Here is a 20,228-nt window from a genome sequence, read left to right on the forward strand (position 1 = left end):
GGTGGTGGGGGGGGTCAGAGGACAGGAGCTGTCAACGGAGAGGGGGTGTTGGAGATTCTGAGAGGGCCGGGAGCGGGGTCAGGGCCCGGGAGCGTTCCAGAAGCGCATCTGAGGGACTTGCCACCTGGCCCTCCGTGAGCCGGTGGGAGGCGGTGGGAGGCAAGGCCGAGCTGCCCGTGCACGCTTAGCTACTGCGATGCTTTCATAAGAAAGCTGTGGGGGGCGGGGGAGGGGGGCTGGGCAGGTCATTAGCTATAGGAGGACGTGAGTAAAAGGAGATGGGGTTTTATTTTCCCAGTGGGAAAAGTTTCAGCTCGCTTCCTGGGTGAGGGCGAGGAACCAGAACACACAAAGCCATGCTCTTCTGGGCTTCAGGGGCGGTGTGTGTGTGTGTGTGTGTGTGTGTGTGTGTGTGTGGCGGGGCAGGAGCTGTGCCTTGGCCCCTCCTGGAGGGGGTGACTGTTCAGGCTGATGGAAGGGAACTCGCGTCTCCAGCATGTGAGCTGTGGGAGCAGAGGCTGCCTGGGCACCGTGGGCTGATGCCCAGGCTCATGGGGTGTCTGGGAAGAGCTCCCCTGGGTGCGAACGCCCCCACAGGCAGTCCCCGCACTGATGCCGGGAGTCCTGGCGTGGCCCAGGCAGGGTCCTTTTCCAGCACCTTCTGGGGCAGGAGAGGAGAAGGGCCATCCTCCAGCTCACACCCAGGGTCGCAGGCCCGGGACCCCGCCTGTGGGTGGACGTTGTCTGCTCCGATCCCCGACAGAAGCCAGAATAGGGTTCCCCGGCTCTGGGAAACCCACCAGAGTATCTCGAGACGCAGGTTCCTCTTTCTGTTCAGCGCCGGCGGGTGGGCAGCGGCCTCCCCGTGACTGGCTGCGGTCGCCGCGTCAGGGTTTCCCTTCCCAGTCACGCTTCCTACCCGGCCAGATAAGCTCAGCCGCTGCGGGGGCGCGGGGACCCACAGACACTTGGGAAGGGGGGCTGGGGATGGGCAGGGGGTGAGAGCAGGCCCCCCAGAGCCTGCTTCCTCTCCTCCGGGCCCCTCACACCCCCTCCTTTACGCCTCAAGCTACTGATTCAGTCCACGTCTTTTCAGAGCCACCCAGACAGCCTGGGCTCATCTGGAAACGTGTGTGTGTGTGTGTGTGTGTGTGTGTGTGTGTGTGTGTGTGTGAGAGAGAGAGAGAGAGAGAGAGAGAGAGAGAGACTGTTCAAGGGGGAGGGGAGGCCCGAAGTGGTTCCTGCCTCCAGCGCTTTGCACGGAGTCTGTTCCTCTGACTGGCCGACACTTTCAGGAAGCAGGAAACAGGCAGAAGTTTCCCCAAAATGTGCGTTCCTGGGAGAAGGGGGGCAGCGGGAGGGAGGCTCGCGGCTGCATGGAGGGGGTGGGTCTCTGAGAGGCAAACAGCCCCAAGGTGCTGCCGACCCGGATCTGGATCGTGGGCCCGACTGGTCCGTTGGACCAGCCATGTTGATTATAAGAGGCTCCTGTCGCTGGGCCTGGTACTGACGAACCGACCCCGGGGCCTCGGGTGGCGACCTCCGCCTGGGCAGTCTTTCTGGGCAGGAGGCGGTCAGGCCTCGGCCTCTCGGGCCTTTTGTCAACGTGTCCTTGGACCCCACATAAGTTAAAGGACTGCTTTTCCACTTTAAACACCAGGTCTGGTGTTTTCCATGAGGCCAAAGGGTTTCGCAGGCTGGGGGTTCTTTGGGGAGAGTGGCAATTGGCAGGCCTCTCAAGCCCCTCGCTCCCCGCACAAAGCGTAGCTCCGAGACATTTGTGGTCTGGCTCCTCCCTGGGGGTGAAGTGATACTTCAGGCTTTAATGTTTAAAGACGCAGCCCCCTGTGTGCTGCCCTGAGGTTGAGTACAGACACTTTCCTGGTTCTAAGAGCGGAGAACCCTCCGGGGACGCCCTGAAGACCAGGCTTCCTTCTGCAGCCCATCAAGGAGGCAGGCCTGGGTTTCTGTTCGTTAGTTTTTAAAAAATATATGTGTATTGATTTCAGAGAGAGGAAGAGAGAGAGAGAGACACATCAATGATGAGAGAGGATCATTGACCCTCTGTCTCCTGCATGCCCCCTACTTGGGATCGAGTCTGAAACCTGGGCACGTGCCCTTGACCAGGAATCGAACCCTGACCTCCTGGCTCATGGGTCCAACCTCAATCTCTCAGCCACGCCCGCCGGGCGAGGCTGTTTTTAAGACAAAGCACTTAGGGCGAGCGTGTCCCTGCGCTAGCCGAGGTTGGCTGCCAGTGCATTAGACGTGCGCACCTTGCCCCATCCGCCTCCAGGCCTTTCAACGGCCAGTGCTTCCCAGAAGGACTGCCCTTGGGACGCAGGGCGGCCAGTGAGTGCTCTCTCCCTCACTCCTGCTCACACCTCATGACCTGGAAGCAGCACCGTGCAGGGGAGGCTGACACGCTGAGCACCCTGGGGGGATGATGCATCCGCAGGCAGGGGCTGAGCCGAAATGCAAGGCTTTGGAGCGCATGGTCCTCAGGCTCCTGCGGGCTCCCGGGATCAGCTGGGCCCTCTCCTGGCCCCTGATTTTTTTTTTTAATTGTGGTAAAATACACGTAAAATTTTACCATTTTAGCCATTTTTTAGGGCTCTTGTTTTTATCATTTTAACCATTTTAAAGTGTACAGTTCAGCCTGGTGGGTGTGGCTCAGTGGTTGAGCATCGACCTATGAACCAGATCACAGTTCAATTCCCGGTCAGGGCACATGCCCAGGCTGCAGGCTCAATCCCCAGGGGGAGGGGGAGGGGGCGTGCAGAGGCAGGCGATCAATGATTTTCTCTCATCATTGATGTTTCTATCCCTCTTTGCCTCTCCCTTCCTCTCTGACATCAATAAAAATATATTGAAAATAAAATGAAGTGTATAGTTCAGTGGCCTTAAGTGCACTCGTAGTCTTATACAGCCATCACCACTACCCAGTTCCAGAATTTCTCATCAACCCAACCCGAAACCCCTTGCCTATGAAGCAGTCACTCCCCTCTCCCCTGCCCCCAGCCCTGGGAAACCCCTCATGTTCTGTCTCCATGGGTTCGCGTGTTTCAGATGCATGGAATCACACAATATGTGGCCTTTCGTGTCTGGTTGCTTGCAGTTAGCATGATGTTTCAAGGTCACCCACGCTGTGCATGTGCCAGGACTTCATTGCTTGTTATGCCTGAACGATGTTCCCAGAAGTCCTTTATCTTTTCTCCTCTTTTTTAATTAAATTGATTGGGGTGACATTGGTTACTATGAACATACAGGTTTCAGGTGTGGGGTTCTTTTCTATCTGTAAATTGCACTGTGTGCCCACCATCCCAAGTCAGATCTTCTCCCGTCACCATATCTTAGGACCCCCTTCATCCATCCCCTCCCTCCCCTGCCTTGAGTCCTTAAGTCCTTAATTGGGAGAATTCACAGGACTCCCTGAATGGTACCAAATGTCACCACTGTGGGCCAGGATCCGTCCTGTCACCGTTTCCAAGTGGGTAGGGGAGCGGTTCTGTGAGAGGAGATGGAGCAGCAGGCAGAGCCCCCAGGCCAGGCCGGAGGGGAGAGCTGGGCTCAGGCCGGGAAGGGCTGAGCTCACCACGAACAGGCGCTGTGTGTCTCCCACAGATGCAGGAAAAGGCCAAGGAGATCTACATGACCTTCCTGTCCAGCAAGGCCTCGTCACAAGTCAACGTCGAGGGGCAGTCCCGGCTCAACGAGAAGATCCTGGAAGAACCGCACCCCCTGATGTTCCAGAAGCTCCAGGACCAGGTAACCTGACCTCCTTGCCTGCGCTGTGACTGGAAGCCGCGTGTCTCCGCAGCCGGGCACGTGGAGGAGGAGCCGAGGTTGGCAAAGCAGAGAGGCCTGGAAAGCCAGGCTCGGGATTTCACCCCCAGGCGGCTCCCCACGCCTGTGTGCTCTGGTCTACACACCGTGTGAACCGGCAGGGCGATCTGTCTTCTCAACACAGGTCAGAAGGGAGGCTGGGGCTGTTTGAGGCACCCGCACTGAGGAAGCACCCTGTGATACCCGCTGAAGGTAGGCGCAGACAGAAAATTCTAGAAAGCGAGCACAAAGACTCAAAATGCCCGGGAACCTGGAGCTGTTTTTGTGTGCAAATGTCCAAACATCATCACCTGCGCCAGGCGGCCCAGTACCGTAAGCTAGTTCATAATGAGGCCCCGGAGTTAAAATGAAGGGCTACTATCTGGCAGCATACGTGTTCCACGTAAAGCAGGAATAATCAGGTTTAAAATAGACCTAGAAGGGGCAAGTTGGTTTTCTGGAAAATTCTCCTATGAGGAACGGCCATGGTCCTGGGCAACGGGGTGAAAGTGCACCCCAGGGGTTCTCATAGACACGGGCTTGCAGAGGTGGCTCCGTAGCACGCCCCGTTCTTGTGAAACGTTACGCACACCTGGGCACAGGTTTCTGACTTCTGCTGGCCCTGTTCTCACTGGGGAAGCGAAGGCCTTCCGTGGCACACAGGTGGAGACTAGCTTGTAGCCTGACCCAGCAGTCCTCCATCTGAGCACGCCCGGAGCCAATGCGATGGTCCCAGGCGGGATGAGACGTTGCCCTCCCAACAAGGCCCCAGTTGACGGATGCGGGTGCTGCCCGTCCTGGGACTGCACTTTGAGGACCACTGGTCCCTCCAGGGCTGGCCTTTGTGTACCTGTGCACAGAGCCCATAGCACGCCTGCCCCAGCAGCCATCAGCTAGAAAACAAATGCACACGTGAGAGGTAGCTGGAGGATGTTTTCCAATCGACACAGTGGCAAGTGCAAACTCCCCTGAATTCCGAATCAGATGTGGGTGTTGAAGGAACCCAGTGCGCACGGGGGACTTGCTGAGGGCCTCCTGGAGGTGGTGATTTTGAGTCAGCGGAAAGGACGCCATGCGTATGGGTTTGTGGAGGGAAAGGAAGTGGACTGTCTGACCCAAAGGCAATTATTTTGTGGCTCTAGCTGCACGAGGATATCTGCCCCACCGGGACCTCAGTCTTTTCAAGGTTTCCTGTTGTATTTTAAAGTGCTGCCAGGGTTGAGAGCTGTACTGAAGCCCCTGAGTTCTAAGCATTTCCACGAATCACAGTATCTGCTCTTCAGGGGTACCCTCTGTGCCTGATGCCCACTGGGCATGCTGCACCCACTGCCTCGCCAGGGAATATTACTCCCACTTTGATGATGAAGAAGCAGGGTTCAGGGGTGCTAAATGGTTTCATGGCACAAAGTCACACCTGCTTTCACAGGCCACCCTCTGCTGCATTCATGGGCAGCCCGTCGCTGCTCCTCCAAGCCCAGGAGACCAGCTGGAGCAGAGGGGTTGGGAAGGCCTTGTCAGTACAGGCCCCTTTCCCGGCTGCAGACCCCAAGGGAGGAACAGGGAGGGAGATGGGCTGATGCCCCTCTATGCTCCGGGGGACCCAGCCACACCCACTAGAGCAGAGGTTCTCAACCTGTGGGTCGAGACCCCTTTGGAGGTCGAACGACCCTTTCACAGGGGTCGCCTAAATACATCCTGCATATCAGATATTTACATGACGACTCATAACAGTAGCAACATTACAGTTATGAAGTAGCAACGCAAATAATTTTATGGTTGGGGGTCACCACAACATGAGGAACTGTATTAAAAGGGTCGCAGCATTAGGAAGGTTGAGAACCACTGCACTAGAGTCATATGTGGGGCGCTTTGCTGGCACAGAAAGGAGGCGCGCAAGGGACAGAGGAAGAGCTTTCTAAGTGACAAGAGAAAAATGTTTAAAAAATAACTTTTATCTACCTAACTATAGAAGTCACACGTGCTCAACAACAACACCGACAAAGAATCATTATTTCATACCTGGACAGGACCCCTAACTAGCATCGGATCGCTAGACGTCGGTCCTTCTTCCTACAAATGCATCCATGCACCCATATCACAAATACGGCCCAACTCTTTTAGTTCAAACTATTTTACAGAAAGAAAGGACTTTGAATCCACTATATATGGTTAACAAATGCTACCTTTTGTTGCCTGCCTGCCAAGGGACAGGCCAGGGCTTAAAGGGGAAAAAAAAGAGAGAGAGAAAAGGAAGTACTTTTATACCCTGTTGTTAAAAGTCAGTCTCTGAGCGGGAGAGAGAGGCCCTCGCTGTCTCTCTGAGGCTCACTTGGCTGACGACAAGGGGTGGGAATCTGAGCTGATGCCACAGCCAGTCCCTCTGAAGGGCCTCTGGGTGCTGTTTTGCCTCAGAAAACTCCGCCTGTCGGGGGCCTGGTAACCGTCAAAGCGTGTGCTCAGCGCGCTCTGTGAGTCTCTGCTCCCCGAAGGCCCCCACAAAAGCCCGGGTGTCCTGAGCGAGGGAGTTTGGAGCTGAGGGGAGCCAGTTGGGCACCACAGGAGAACCAGCTCCGTGGCTTTGGCTGCGTGCAGCCCCGCTGGCTGCCCTGTCTCGGAGCTGTCTGAGCAGGCAGCTTGGTGCCCAGGAGTCCCCAGCTCCTGGTGACCTCAGCCCCCCCCCCCCACTTCTGTTACAGTGGGCGGCGCTCTGTGCTCTGGAGGCGGCTGATGGGGCAGCGTGGACTTTGGGGCACAGCCGGGACCTAGAAGGATGGGAACGTCCGCCCCGAGCATCGGGTGAGACGAGCCCCCATCCGTGCACCTTCTCCTGTTGGGGGTCCCCGCTCAGGTCCTGTTTGTTCGTGGTTTACACACAGTTCTCTCAGGCTCTGGGGCTTCAGTCCGCAGTAGATTGGAAACGCTGGTAGAGGCTGTGGGGAGACGGGCGGCGAAATCGGCAACAGCTGCGGGGGAGGGGGCAGAAAAATGGATACTAAACACAAAGCACAGCACAGCGATCTGGAGCCCCCGAGCTCGGGGACCCCCACCCACACGCCGCCCGGGGGCGTCCCTGGGCCGTGGGGCGGTGACGGGGTCAGTGATCTTAATGACCCCAAAGCGTCAGGCAAACTTAAACTGTGGTCAGTGCATTCTGTGAAGAACGTGTTAGACATTTATAATAAGCACTTCGTCAAAATGATGTACTTTTAAAAATTATTCTGTATTTAATTAGGTTTATTGGGGTGACGTTGGTTAATAAAATTATATAGGTTTCAAGTGTACAGTTCCCTAATAGATCACCTTTATATTGCATTGTGTGTTCAGCTCCCCAAGTCAGGTCTCCTCCCGTCACCATAGAGCTGGCCCCTCAAACCCTTTACTGTCTCCCCCCAACCCTTTCCCTCTGGTAACCCCCATACTGCTGTCTGTGTCTATGAGTTCTTGTCAAGATGCTAAGAGAAGTTTATAATTCTGTTATTTGGAAAACTCGTGTGAGCGGAGTGAGTGTTTCATAGAAGTCGGCTCTGAAAATGAAGCCCTTTAAAAGCTGTGTGGTGGCCCGTATTGTGCCCCACGAGAGATTTAAAACCAAATCCTGCTCCTGCAAGCTTCCCAGCACCCGCTCCCGCACCTCTCTTGCTCTGAAGCCTCTGGTTTGAATGGAACAGGAAGGAGATTGGAGAGGATGGAAGGTCAAGGTCGTTGCAAACGGCCACTCGAGGTCTTGGCTTTGTCGGGCCATGAAAGAGAAGGACAGGCTTGAGGGGAGCAGGTGCTCACCCTCCCTGGAAGCTTAGGGCCCCAGGGCCTGCACGGGAGGCGGGTTCTGAGTGCTGCCAGGATGCCCTCCCCAGGCTCGGGGTTGGTGCTGGGTCTGCTCTGGGGAAGGCGGAGCGGAGGTGCTGTCTCCATGGAAAAGGAAGCCTTGGCCTCTGATGCTTAAAAAAAAAAATGAAAAACACAATCAGAAAGACTTGTGAGATGTGGGCGCCCGGCCACATCCCGGGCAGAGGAAGGGCTGTGCGCTGGGCAGGCCCCTTTCAGCAGCGGCATTTCTGTGAATTTCCCCAGAACTGAGAAGTTTCGGATGGACGGATGGAGGGGAGCAGGAAGGGTTGGACCCGCTGGTGAGGACCGGAGCTGGGGGCGGGGCTGCCATGCCTCCTGGGGCCATGGGGTGGGGGTCCTCTCCCACCCTCTGCTTCTCTAAGTCTGCGTGGCGGCTGGAGCTGGGGATTCTGGAATCCTCCGTCTTGCGGGTGCCCGCGGACACTCGCTCCCCAAGGCCCAGTCCGGCCCAGAAACCGGCCTTTTCCAACGTGCAGAGCCAGAAAGGGCAGGTCGTGGGGTTTCGTTCAAATTCGAGGAACGTTGGCGCCCCGCGCCTCCCACAGCTGTTCGCCTTATGAGGGGCGGGGTGGGAAGGGCAGTATCTCAAAGACTTTGAGATTTTTTTTTTTAACTTTGAAATGGTGTTTAGGGGAAGAAGAGAGGGGGTAGGCATCAGAATAGCATTTAACTCTCCTCCTCATGGCAGAAAGCAACCGTTGCCTGTGCACAAAGAATGTCATTTGGGCTTTGGATTGGAGTATCATGGACTCCGGACAAGTGAACAAATTGTCACTGCCCCCCTCCCGCCCCCCGCAATGGGGCTGCCCAGGACCCACGGCCGGTGAGGGGGTTTTGCCCCAGCAGGGGTCTCTCTCCACCCATGTCCAGCCTCTTTCTGGAGTTCTGATCCCCCCACACCTTGTCCATCTCCGTCTCCGGTGAGCCTGCCTGGGAAGCGGGAGCACTGTCCAGGGCCACCATAGCTTCCGGGACAGGCCTGACCTCACCTGCTCTCTGCCAGCTGCCCACAGACCTTCTCCCGGATGCACCCCATCCCCACTTCAGAAGAGGGGGAGTCGGTCTTCACCTCCAGGCTGGAGGGCCGGTAGGAGAGGGGCTTTCTTTGCACTTTCTGTCTGTCCGTGTGCATTTGAAAGCATGTCTGTCGTCTGGGTGTGTGGGGAGAGAGAATCTGGAGACAGGGGCGCTGGCCGCCTCCTTTCAGCAATTCCTTTTCTTTCTTTCTTTTTTTAAATATATATATTTTATTGATTTTTTACAGAGAGGAAGGGAGAGGGATAGAGAGTTAGAAACATCAGTGAGAGAGAAACATTGATCAGCTGCCTCCTGCACACCCCGTACTGGGGATGTGCCTGCAACCAAGGTACATGCCCTTGACTGGAATCGAACCTGGGACCCTTAAGTCCACAGGTCGATGCTCTATCCACTGAGCCAAACCGGTTACGGCATCTTTCAGCAATTCTTGTTGTTGTTAATCCTCAGCTGAGGATATTTTTCCCGTTGATTTTTAGGGAGAGTGGAAAAGAGAGGGAAAGACAGAGAGAAACATCGATGTGAGAGAAACACATCAATTGGTTGCCTCCTGCAGGAGCCCTGACCAAGGCCCAGGCCAGGGAGGAGCCTGCAACCTAGGTACCTGCCCTTGACCAGAATTGAACCTGGGACCCTTTGGTCCGCAGACCGATGCTCTATCCACTGAGCCAAACTGGCTAAGGCCTTTCAAAAAATTTTTAATATAAAAACTAAACCCAGTTCTTGCAGCAAATATGAAGTCCCATTAATAAAACTTGCATGAACAGATTGATTTGCCCCTCCTTGTACGCAGTGTCCTTGTCTTCTGAGAAGTGGTAGGAGATTTATTAGGCTTGAAATGTGCTTAGTTGGGACAGTGTTGAAATCTTCACCGAGGGGCGTTCAAGGCTGGGAAAGCTCGCTCTCCACGTGGATGAGGAGGGTTCCGGGAGGGAGCCCCTGTCTGCAGCGGCAGACCCGGGACACTCTCAAGTTGGGGCGCCCACGGAAAGGCAGGTCCCAGCCAGTCCCCACTGGAAGGGGTCCGGAGAGGGAGGGGCGCCTTGGCTGTGCAATGACCTGGTGTTGTGGAGCCGTGTGCACAGCTGCACGTGGGCAGAAGGCTCCCACCTCCAGCTGCCTGCAGGATTGCCTCCCCAGGCAACGACGCCAAACAGTTTACAGTCTGGGCATGCAGCTCACAGATGTGGGGCTGCCAAAACCCGAAACCTGCTGAGCCACAGCTGTCTTGGGGGAAAAAAAAAAGACGCACGGAATGCAATTCAGCTGCCAACTTGCGTTTTCTGCCTCATCGGCTGCCTGGGCAGGACTGGCTGCTTCCTTGCTCTGCCGGCCGCTCTGCCCACCTGGAGCCTCACCCCCGTCCTCGACTTGGTGCCACGGTTTCCTCTGCCCCACAGACAACCTGAGGCATGTGGGTCAGGTGATGGTCACAGCCCAGCCCCAGGGAGGCCAGTTCTCCCCATCAGAGTGTCCTGGTTTTATAGAACCTTCTAGAAGCCTGAGGGCCAGCTCATTTTCTGTGCTCACTGAGGAGTGAGGGGAAATCAATAATTTAGTTTCCAAGGGCTGTCATAACAAGTTGTCACAAACTGAGTTGCTTAAAACAGAAATTTATTCTCACAGCTCATGAGGCCAGAAGTACGAAATCAAGTTGTCAGGAGGCCTGCACCCCTTTGGAAGGCTCTAGGGAAAACTCCTTTAAAAAAAAAAGTTTTTATTGATTTTTATTTTTAAAAAATATATTTTTATTGATTTCAGAGAGGAAGGGAGAGGGAGAGAGACAGAAACATCAGTGATGAGAGAGAATCATTGATCGGCTGCCTCCTGCACGCCCCACACTGGGGACTGAGCCCACAACCCAGGCCTGTGCCCTGACCAGGAATCGAACCGTGACCCCCTGGTTCACAGGTCGATGCTCAACCCCTGCGCCACGCCAGCCGGGCGGGAAGACTCCTTTCCTGCCTCTTCCTAGTTTCTGGTGGCTGCTGGCGTTCCTTGGCTCGTAGCCGCGTCACTCCGGCCTCTGCCTCTGTCTTCCAGGGGCTTCTTCCCTCTGCGTGTGTCTCTGTCCTCTCCTCCCTAAATCCAGGCTGTCGTCTCGGCATCCTCAACCCACCCTGTTCCCATGTCCGGTCACATTCTGAAGTTCCAGGTGGACAGGAATTTGGGGGGGACACCGTTTAATCCACGACACTGACCTTTGAAGATATTTATTTCCTTTGTACACAAACACCTTTTTAAAAAAATTTATTTTTTCATTACAGTTTGCATTCCATGTTATTTTATATTAGTTTCAGGTGTACAGCAGTGGTTAGCTAATCATGTACTTTGCAAAGTATTCACAAACACTCGTAAAGAGCATATTTGGGATCGTTGTGTTTATTTTCAGTGCATTTTAAAAATTTAGTGTCCAGTTGTTGAACGTTCACATCTACTTTTCCATGCTAAACTCTTTACAGACTTCCTGTTGGTCTGCCGTGTGGGGGACAGTGCAGCCTAGTGGTGAGGAGCGTGGCCTCCAGGGCTGGACTGCAGTGTTGCATCCGCTGGTCTCTTGCTCGCTGTTGTGGAATGAATTATGCTCCCCCTCCCCCGCTCCCCGATTCATATGTTGAAGTCCCAAGCCCAGGTACCTCAGAATGTGACTGTGTTTGGAGCGAGGGTCTCTAGAGAGGAATTTAAGGTTAAATGAGGTCATTGGGGTGGGCTCCAAGCCAGGTCAACTGGTGTCCTTACAAGTAGAGGAGATTAGGACACAGACACACACAGGACACGGGGGGAAGACAGCCGTCTACAAGCCAGAGAGCGAGGACTCAGGAGAACCGACCTCGGACTTCCAGCCTCCAGAACTGAGAGGAAAGACATCCCTGTTGTTGAACACCTCACCCCCCTGCGCCCCCCCCCGCCCCGTCTGTGGGACCCCTCACGGCCGCAGAGCAGACGAGTACGCCAGCCACTGGGCCCGGTTCCTCCCTCTGTGTCATCCGGGTTCTCACGGGGTTTGGTGAGATCACATGAGCATCGCACGCTGCCCGGTGCCCGGTTGGAAGGCGCTCTCGGCGCTCCGCACTACCCGACGCACTTCGCCAGCCTCTGTGCGTGTTGGACGGCTTCTGTTCGTTCGCCGGGTGGGTATTTATTGGGCCGCCCTCACGCCATTTGCCCTGGGATCAGTAAGGCTGGGGCCGCAGCTGGCTACACTTCCCTGGGAGAGACTGTTGGGGGCGTTCTCTCTCCTCTAAGCCGTCTTTGCGGAGCACCACCCTCAATGGACCGTGTGGTCGGAGCGCCCATGGCCATGTGCTCCGAGGCCAGTGCCAGGAGGGCCCGTGGCCGTGCCATTGAAGGCCCCGTGCAGGGATACCAGGCAGCTCACAGCCTCAGAAAAGGCGGCCACTGGGAGTGACATCTCTTCTTTTCCACGTCTGTCCGGCCTCAGGGCTGTCGCTGCCACCCAGTGACTGCAGCGCCAGGACCTACACCAGGAGGCAGGCCAGGGTCCTGGAGTGGAAGCCCAGCCTGTAGGACTTCCCGGGCATGCACACCTGCCCACGGTGGTGTGGCTGTGACCCTCTTGGTACAGAGCTCCCAGCCCCTGCCCTGGAGCTGGCTGAGGGAGCCTGGGTCTCGGGCTCTCCTGGAGGCAGAAAGCGTCTGCCAGCCACGGAGCAGCGCCCGAGCCGCCCCCTCGCCCGCCCTCGCCGCCGCCCCGGCTCTGGGTGCCTCCAGCCCCTGCCTTTTCTCTTCTCTTTGAAGTGTGAGCCTGAGCCACTACAGGCAAACAGGATGCTCCACTCCCACGCACACAGACTTCAGACAGACGTGGGGTCGAACCGCATCCTGCAGGCAGTGTGGGGGGGGGGTCCCACCTGCCACGGACCCGGTGTGGGAGGGGCGCAGGCTGGGTGCCGGCAGCGGCCTCGGGAGCTGGCTTCCTCAGTCCCTCTCCGAGCACCCGGTCCACACTTGGAACTCGGTGGGCATCTCAGAGCTCCCGTGGGGGCCCTCAGGCCTGCAGGGCCAGGCCAGGCCGGTGGTCGGGATGGTAACGTCTGCTTGGCACGTTTGTGGGAGGCCACGGGGTGATAACTCCTTCTCCCCCGTCTTACCCCTGGCTGCGATTTTAGTATTTTCTGGGGATTGTTATTTTAAATATATTTTTATTGGTTTCAGAGAGGAAGGGAGAAGGAGAGAGAGAAACACCAACGATGAGAAAGAATCATTGATCGGCTGCCTCCCGCACGCCCCCTACTGGGGATCAAGCCCACAACCTGGGCATGTGCCCTTGACCAGAATCAAACCTGGGACCCTTCAGTTCCCAGACCAACCCTCTATTTACTGAGCCAAACTGGCTAGGCATTATTGTTATTATTATTTGGGGGGGCATTATTATTTTTAACGAATACATTCTCTAAACCTCAGCAGTGGGTCTAGGATGACAAGATTGCTACACCACAGGTTTCTGGGAGGCGTGGCCTTTCGGAGCCGCTGGAGACATGGACAGGCGGGAAGGATGCTCAGGGAAGGGCAGGCAGGAGTTTAAGAGTCGAAAGAAAACCCAAAATCCTAAATCTCTCTGGGTTGTTGGCTTTGCCGATAGCACGTGGTTCAGGTGGACCCCCTGTGGTTGGAGTGGGGGGGCGTGAAGGGGGACATGAAGGTGCAAAGGCTGAAGGTTCCAGGTCTCCCATCCCCAGCAGACTCCATCGGACCTTTAATTTACAAAACAGCTCGGGTGCCTGGAGGGCAAGGGCAGATGTAAAAGACGTCAGGGTGTTAGCCCCCGCCTGACAGCCCCGCCTGGCAGCCCCGCCTGGCAGCGAGCGCCGTTCCAGACCGCTGGCCCTTCCATCAGGCCCGTTGCTGAAGCCTCCCCTCGCGTCGGCTGTGCCCTGGCCCCTCTGCCCGGATTGAATGAGCCCCCTGTTGCTTCCTGGCATAACGAGGGGTTTGTTTGAGTTCTGAGATGCCAGGCTTCTGTGCCTCTGACGATGTTGGCCTCCTCTGGCCTGCACCCCAGCACCGTCTCTGCAGGAACAGTTCCTGTTTCTCCATCTCTAGTCCCTGTGTGTCATTTTTCCACATAAAGTGGAGCTTCTTCAAGGACCCCTCGCCACAAGGCTGAGTCAGTGCTGCGTGCACTAGACTTCCGTAGAAAACAGAGAGGGGCTTGTTCATGTGACCCCCCCCCCCCGCAAGCTGTTCTGTTCCGCTGAGGTTATTTCACGGCGACCAGAAATGTCCAGCCCAGGACCGGCTTCAGCTGCCCGTGTGTGCCTCGCACGGACCTGCGTTCCCTGGCGCGCGAGCGGCGTTTGATAAATATTTGCTCGGGTGAGTCATGGCCTGGCCCGCCTCAGCCTTCAGCCGTCTTTTCCCTTTCCCCTTAGATCTTCAACCTCATGAAGTACGACAGCTACAGCCGCTTCTTGAAGTCTGACTTGTTTTTAAAGCACAAGCGAACCGAGGAAGAGGAGGAGGAGCCGCCCGACACGCAGACGGCAGCGAAAAGAGCGTCGAGAACTTATAACACATGAGCCTCCCGCCCCCGCCGGCCCCCGCCCAGCGGTCGGCACTGGCAGCCCCCCGGCGCCAAGGGACTCACTCAGGACCATCCAGGGTTAAGAATCGCTTTGTTATCTGCAAGGACTGAAATGTACAAAACCCGTCCATGGGATACGTGTATTTTATTAGCTGCCTGACCAGTCAGTTTTGCATGATGGCTAATCTTACGTAGAGAACACACATGTTGCTTTGAAGTTTAAGTTCACAGACACACACGGGTGGAAGGAGCCCTTAAACACTGGACACTGAGCATTTTACAGTTTGATTAAACGTCACGCGAGGCCGCCAGGTGACACGTACAGCCACCTCTTACCTTTCAAGTCTTTGCCCTGCCTCTGTGGGAGGGGCCCTTCCTGTCCACAGGTTCACGGGAGTGGACCTCACAAACTCAGGCCATGGGGGCGGGGGGGGGGGGATTCTGTCTGTCGGGCGCCTTTTGGGTTAAATACTTCTCTCGGGCCAGGTCAACCCCTGCAGGTTGGGGGAGCTGTGGGTGAGCTTCATCAGGGGCTTTTCCTTGTGCGGGGCCTGTCCTGGTTTAGCCCACAGTCTGTGACATTTCATGCAACATAGATAAATAGTTCATCCTGATACAAATACGATCTCGAGGAAGAAAGAAAGGCGAATGGGAAGTGGCTCAGGCAGTGGGGGGTGGCGCTGAGTGGGACCGTGCCGCCTGGCCTGTGCCAACGATGGAATGCGTGCACATTCCCTGTCTCCCGTAGCCCGTCGGGGACGCACTGCCCTCCTTCCTGCTCTGCCCCCACCCTTTGCTGGACTCCGGGCTCCAGTCTTCAGCCAGGAGACAGAAATGCCGTCTCTGAAAGTCTTCTTTCGAGGGAAGCCCAGCTCGGCCCAGGCTGACCCCGCCAGCCCGGGTCGCGCCCCCTTTGGAGCTAAGCCCACGAGCCCAGGTCCCTTCCGCTAGTTGTCCCTGCCGCCCGCGCCTGCAGACCTTCTCCGGCAGGTTTGCCGAGCCTCGCACTCCTGTGTGTGCAAGCCGAGCAGGCAGACCCTGTTGCTGTGAGCCTTCCCACGTCCCGTTCACTTGCAAATTGCCTGGTGCTGGGGGTGACTGTGTAACTTTCCAGTTAAACCAGGACGCTTCAGAGGGAAGGGGTGAGTTCAGTAATTACAGGGGGGCCATGGCGTGAGCTGGTTCTGTTCTGGGCGAGGCGGTTCGCAGTGACCCGACTGATGACCCTCCCACAGGGTGACCTGTGGGACAGTCCCTGCGTGTCCAGCCTCGGTGGGCCATTCACTGCTGAGAACTCGGTCACCAGCTGAGCGTCCGGCAGGAACTGCCCGGCTGGACCCCCCACAGGGGGCTTCTCCTTAGGCCTCTCCACCTGAGAATGACCCCCAAGGGCCCTGGCATCCGAGAAATTCAGTCCTTCAAGCAGAGCAGATTGATGCATTTTATTTACAAAAAAACTACTTTCTAAGGAACGCTACCTAATGTCTTTTTTTTACATTATTTCTATTGATTTTTAGGGAGAGGAAAGGACAGAGAGAAACATCGATGTTAAACATTGATCAGCTGCCCCCATGCTCGCCGCCTACCGGGGACTGAGTCTGAAACCCCACATGTGCCGGGTTCGAACCGGCAAGCTTTCCGTGCCTGGGACGACTCCCACCCAACAGCCACACTGGCCGGGGCAGATTGATGCATTTTGTTTTATTATATATATTTTTATTGATTTCAGAGAGGAAGGGAGAGGGAGAGAGACAGAAACATCAATGATGAGAGAGAATCACTGATTGGCTGCCTCCTACACGCCCCTCCCTGGGGACTGAGCCCGCAACCCGGGCATGTGCCCTGACCAGGAATCGAACCGTGACCTCCTGGTTCAGTGGTCGATGCTCAACCACTGACCCACGCCGGCCGGGGCAGACAGATGCATTTTTAATAAAGGTTCTCTAGTTCAACTTGGAGTTCACCAGCCAGGACGTGCACAGCTCCGGGCCCCCCGCTGCCAGTGCAGACAGAGGGTCATTTCAGGGTCCATGGAGCTGAGCAGCCTGCCGGGTGCTGCCCGTGGAGAGCCTGTGCCCACAGGTGGGCTGGGGCCTCTTTCTGGCTTCACCCTTTCCCCACTGGGGTCAGAGACCCTTGGAGGTGGTGGTCCGGGTGGAGGACACAGTCCGCCCGCGACTGTCCCCCGAGAGCAAGGCCTCTCACTTAGGGGCGGCCTGGGAAGCCCACTGCCAGCAGGAGGGGAGCCGCATCGTGTAACACAGCTGCCTCCTCCCAGCCTGTGCTCGGCCACGTCCCCGCCGGCTCCTGCCTGGCCGCCTCCCTATGCGCCAATCAGACGGAGGCGGGCCCAGAACCCAGCTTCCTGAGGCCCCTGCAGCTGGGAGGCTGAAGCTAGGGACTCCGTGCAGCGGACACGTGCTCTCCCCAGCTTTCACGCTCCCCAGGCCCGTCCACCATCCCTTTATTGGTTAGAGTTAAACGCTGTCAGGTGCCGGGAGTCAAGGGCGAGTCAAGGGCAAGACAAGGGCGGGAACGGCCCTGATGCTTGATGCCCCCGCGCAGCCCACAGGTGATTCAAGTGGAGGTCTTACTAGTGGTCAGGCCCGGGGAGGCCAATGGATCCGGGCGCGACTGCCATTGGAAGGGGGTTTGTTACAGTTCCCAAGGGGAGGGGGCCACGCCGGCCACGTGGGGAAGTACCAGGCCCCTCAGGAGGCAGAGGGAGCGGGCGGAAGGTGTGGGCAAGAGGCTTTGTTGTGGTTTCCACAGGAAGGCACACGGCGAGCAGGCTTAGGATTGGTCGGTTTGAATAGTTTCCGTGGGCTCTGGCACAGGGGCTGCCCCTAGTTGTCTGGCACCTGTTCCTGGGTCCATGGCCCCGGGTACCTGGCCCTGGTGATGAGGCCAGGCAGCCCAGGGTGTGAGGGCCTGAGAAGGGAGGCAGCTGGGAGCTGAGCCCTGCAGTGGCTGCTTTGCTTATGGAAGGTGTGCTCCAGCTGTGGACTGTCTCTAGGAATTGCTGGCCCCGGGAGGCGTGGTCCCTCCATTGTTAGTGAGGCCCCAGGTGCCAGGGCATCAGGAAAATGAGACATGCCTGGTACAACAGTCTGCAGGGTCTCAAACTCTCCCCTGCAGGTCACGGGTGCCTTTGATGGGGCATGTGTTTTCAATCTTTCAATGCAGATGCCTCAGGCAGAGCATGAGTGTAATCTCCAGTTAGCCACAGGCCCCACCATTCCCTATTGCCTCATACCAGGCCACTGGCATATTTATGTTATCTGCTCGCTCCGTCGTGTGCACCCTGAGCTCCTGTTCCCATATATGAGAGCATGGCCTAGGTGACCTTGTCCTCTGTGGCTTTGCAGTCATTAATTACACCTCCCAGTCCACTCTGCTGACCTGCCTGGCTTGCTTTCTTTTTAATGTATTTGTATTGATCTCAGAGAGGAAGGGGAGAGGGAGAGAGAGATGGAAACATCAATGATGAGAGAGAATCATTGATTGGCTGCCTCCTGCAGGCCCCCCACTGGGAATCGAGCCCACAACCTAGGCATGTGTCCTTGACCAGGATTGAACCTGGGACCCTTCAGTCCGCAGGCCGACGCTCTATCCACTGAGCCAAACCAGCCAGGGCACCTGCCAGGCTTTCTGAGTGCAAGTTGTGGTCTGCGTCCTCGCACGCCCTGCACCATCCTCCCCCAATGGCAGGAGGCATGGTAGGGATCACCTCACCACACAGAGCACCTTCCGAGTGCTTCGTTCCCATCACCTCACCCACACACAAAACCTCCGAAAGTACGAGGACAGTGATTTCTCCCACTTCAGACACCGGAAGACCAACACCAGTGACGTGACTCACACAGACACATGCTGGTGAGAGGCAGAGTCTGAGGCCAGATCCAAACTTCCTGTCCCCCCTCCCTTTTCTGCCCCTCCCTTGTCTGGACAGGGCCCCCGGGAAGCCCGGGGCTAGGGTGAATAGGGAGTGGTCTTCTGGCAAAGGTACTCATTGGCTCACAAAACAGATATTTAATGAGCACCTACTACATCCCAGGCCAAATACTGAATACAGGACTGTGGGCCATGAAAGGAGGCAGAAACCTTGCCTCCCGGGAGCAGCTGGCTGGTCAGGAGGTGAGAGCCAGTCTTTACCAGAACTCTGCTCCCAGCAAGAGCATGCGTGGCCCCCAGGAGGGGGCTGCTGGGACCGGGCTGGCCGGCTGGGATCACCTCTTAGGCCTTTCGTCTCTCCCCTGAGTATCAGGATGTTAAGCTTCATGGTGACCCTGGGGGGAAGTGATTTCTTTAAAAACAACAACACAAGAACGAGTGCTCTGTTCTGGTGGGGATAGCCTTTCACTCCAGTCTTCGTCAACTCCGGAGGATGGAGACTTTAGTGAAGTAGTTTCCCCCGATGGCTTGTGAACCAGGACATAGGTCCCTCCTGTGTGATAGAGCCGAGAGCCGACGAATCGGGATCCCACCCCCGGTCCCGCTCTGACGGTGGGAGCTCGCTTTGTTTACAGGCTTTGCAAACTGCAAGGCAAGCGCCGTCCTGACGGGCACCCTGTCCTGTTTACTCGCATCAGCTGGGGCTGTTCTAGAACTTGCATTTACTTAAGTGCTGAATGGTCTGGTGGAACCATTAGCTGCCAGGCTTCTTACGTCTGCATTTCTTCCCAAGGTTAGCTGCAGACAATGCCGTGAGCTCGCTGTAGCAGCGGTTCTCAACCCGTGGGTCGCGGCCCCTTTGGCGGTCGAATGACCCTTTCACAGGGCTCGCCTAAGACCATCCTGCCTATCAGATATTTCCATGATGATTCATCACAGTAGCAACATGACAGTGATGAAGTAGCAACGAAAATAATTTTATGGTCGGGTCACAACATGAGGAACTGTATTTAAAGGGCCAGAAGGTTGAGAACCACTGCTGTATCGGGCTGGTGCCTGGGCAGGAGGGGGAGGGGTAGCCAACCTTGGGCAGAGCAGGTGGGCTCTTCTTGGATTCCCACAGGCACTGCAAGCTTTGCCAGTCCAGGTGGCTCACACAGAGACCTGGGGGGCCCTCTCTCCTCTGGGTGAGGGTCTGGTAGGCCGGGCCCTCTCTGAGCGCTTAGAACGCTGAGGGTGCTGCATGCACCTGGGAAGGATTCTTCTCCCATTTCCCACAAAGCCACGGGGCGGGGCGTCTGGAGGCGGCCCATGAGTCTCTCCTTTCCTGCACCCTAAGTCTAGAGCAAGTCCTCTAGTTTCTTCTCCCAAATCCAGCTCGAACGCATCCCGCTTCCCCATTTCCACGGCCCTGGGCCCTGACCGGCTGCCTCCTTCATCTCTTCCCCGGATGGCGTGACAGCCCCCTCGCTGGTCAGTCCTCCTCACCCCACACCCCTCCCCATCTTCATCCAGCGCCCATCTTTGACTTATTTATTTTAAAATATATATTTTTGTTGATTTCAGAGAGGAAGGGAGGGGAGAGATAGAAACATCCATGATGAGAGAGTCATTCACACAGCTGCCTCCTGCACGCCCCACACTGGGGATCGAGCCCACAACCCGAGTATGTGCCCTGAGTGGGAATCGAACCCTGACCTCCTGGTTCATAGGTTGACGCTCAACCACTGAGCCACACTGGCCAGGGCAGTGCCCATCTGTTAAAAGCACAGACCTGGCCATGCTGCTCACCTGAGTAAGCCCCCTCCTGTGCTGTTTTTGTTCTCAGAATAAAAATTCAGGTTATGACTATGGCCTCATGTCGACAAGGTCAGGAGAGCCGAGCCCTGCTCCAGCTCGCCTTCTGCCAGCCCATGGCTCGTGTCTGCCCCTTGGGTCTTCCCTGCGGACTCTGTGAAATAGCCCTCCCCCCATATACCCCTTCCCAGCCGCTCCCCGGAGCCCTGGCACATGGCTGTTTATCTGTTACCAGTCTGTGACCTCTCTCCCAAGGACAGGACCGGAGCCCTTGTGTGCTTGG

The 20,228-nt window shown here is 56.5% G+C and overlaps 1 protein-coding gene across 1 annotated transcript; it reads left to right on the forward strand.

The window, feature by feature from the left end:
* Positions 1–3,624: 3,624 nt before the first annotated feature.
* LOC102424549 (regulator of G-protein signaling 10-like) lies at positions 3,625–14,589 on the forward strand (the record flags this gene model as incomplete). Its single annotated transcript, XM_006101211.3, has 2 exons — positions 3,625–3,768; positions 14,103–14,589. Coding segments are annotated over 2 exons (291 nt in total), but the record flags the coding sequence as incomplete, so codon positions are not given.
* Positions 14,590–20,228: the final 5,639 nt, after the last annotated feature.

This window comes from Myotis lucifugus, unplaced genomic scaffold, assembly GCF_000147115.1.
Source record: "Myotis lucifugus unplaced genomic scaffold, Myoluc2.0 scaffold_345, whole genome shotgun sequence".
Classification (NCBI taxonomy): domain Eukaryota; kingdom Metazoa; phylum Chordata; class Mammalia; order Chiroptera; family Vespertilionidae; genus Myotis; species Myotis lucifugus.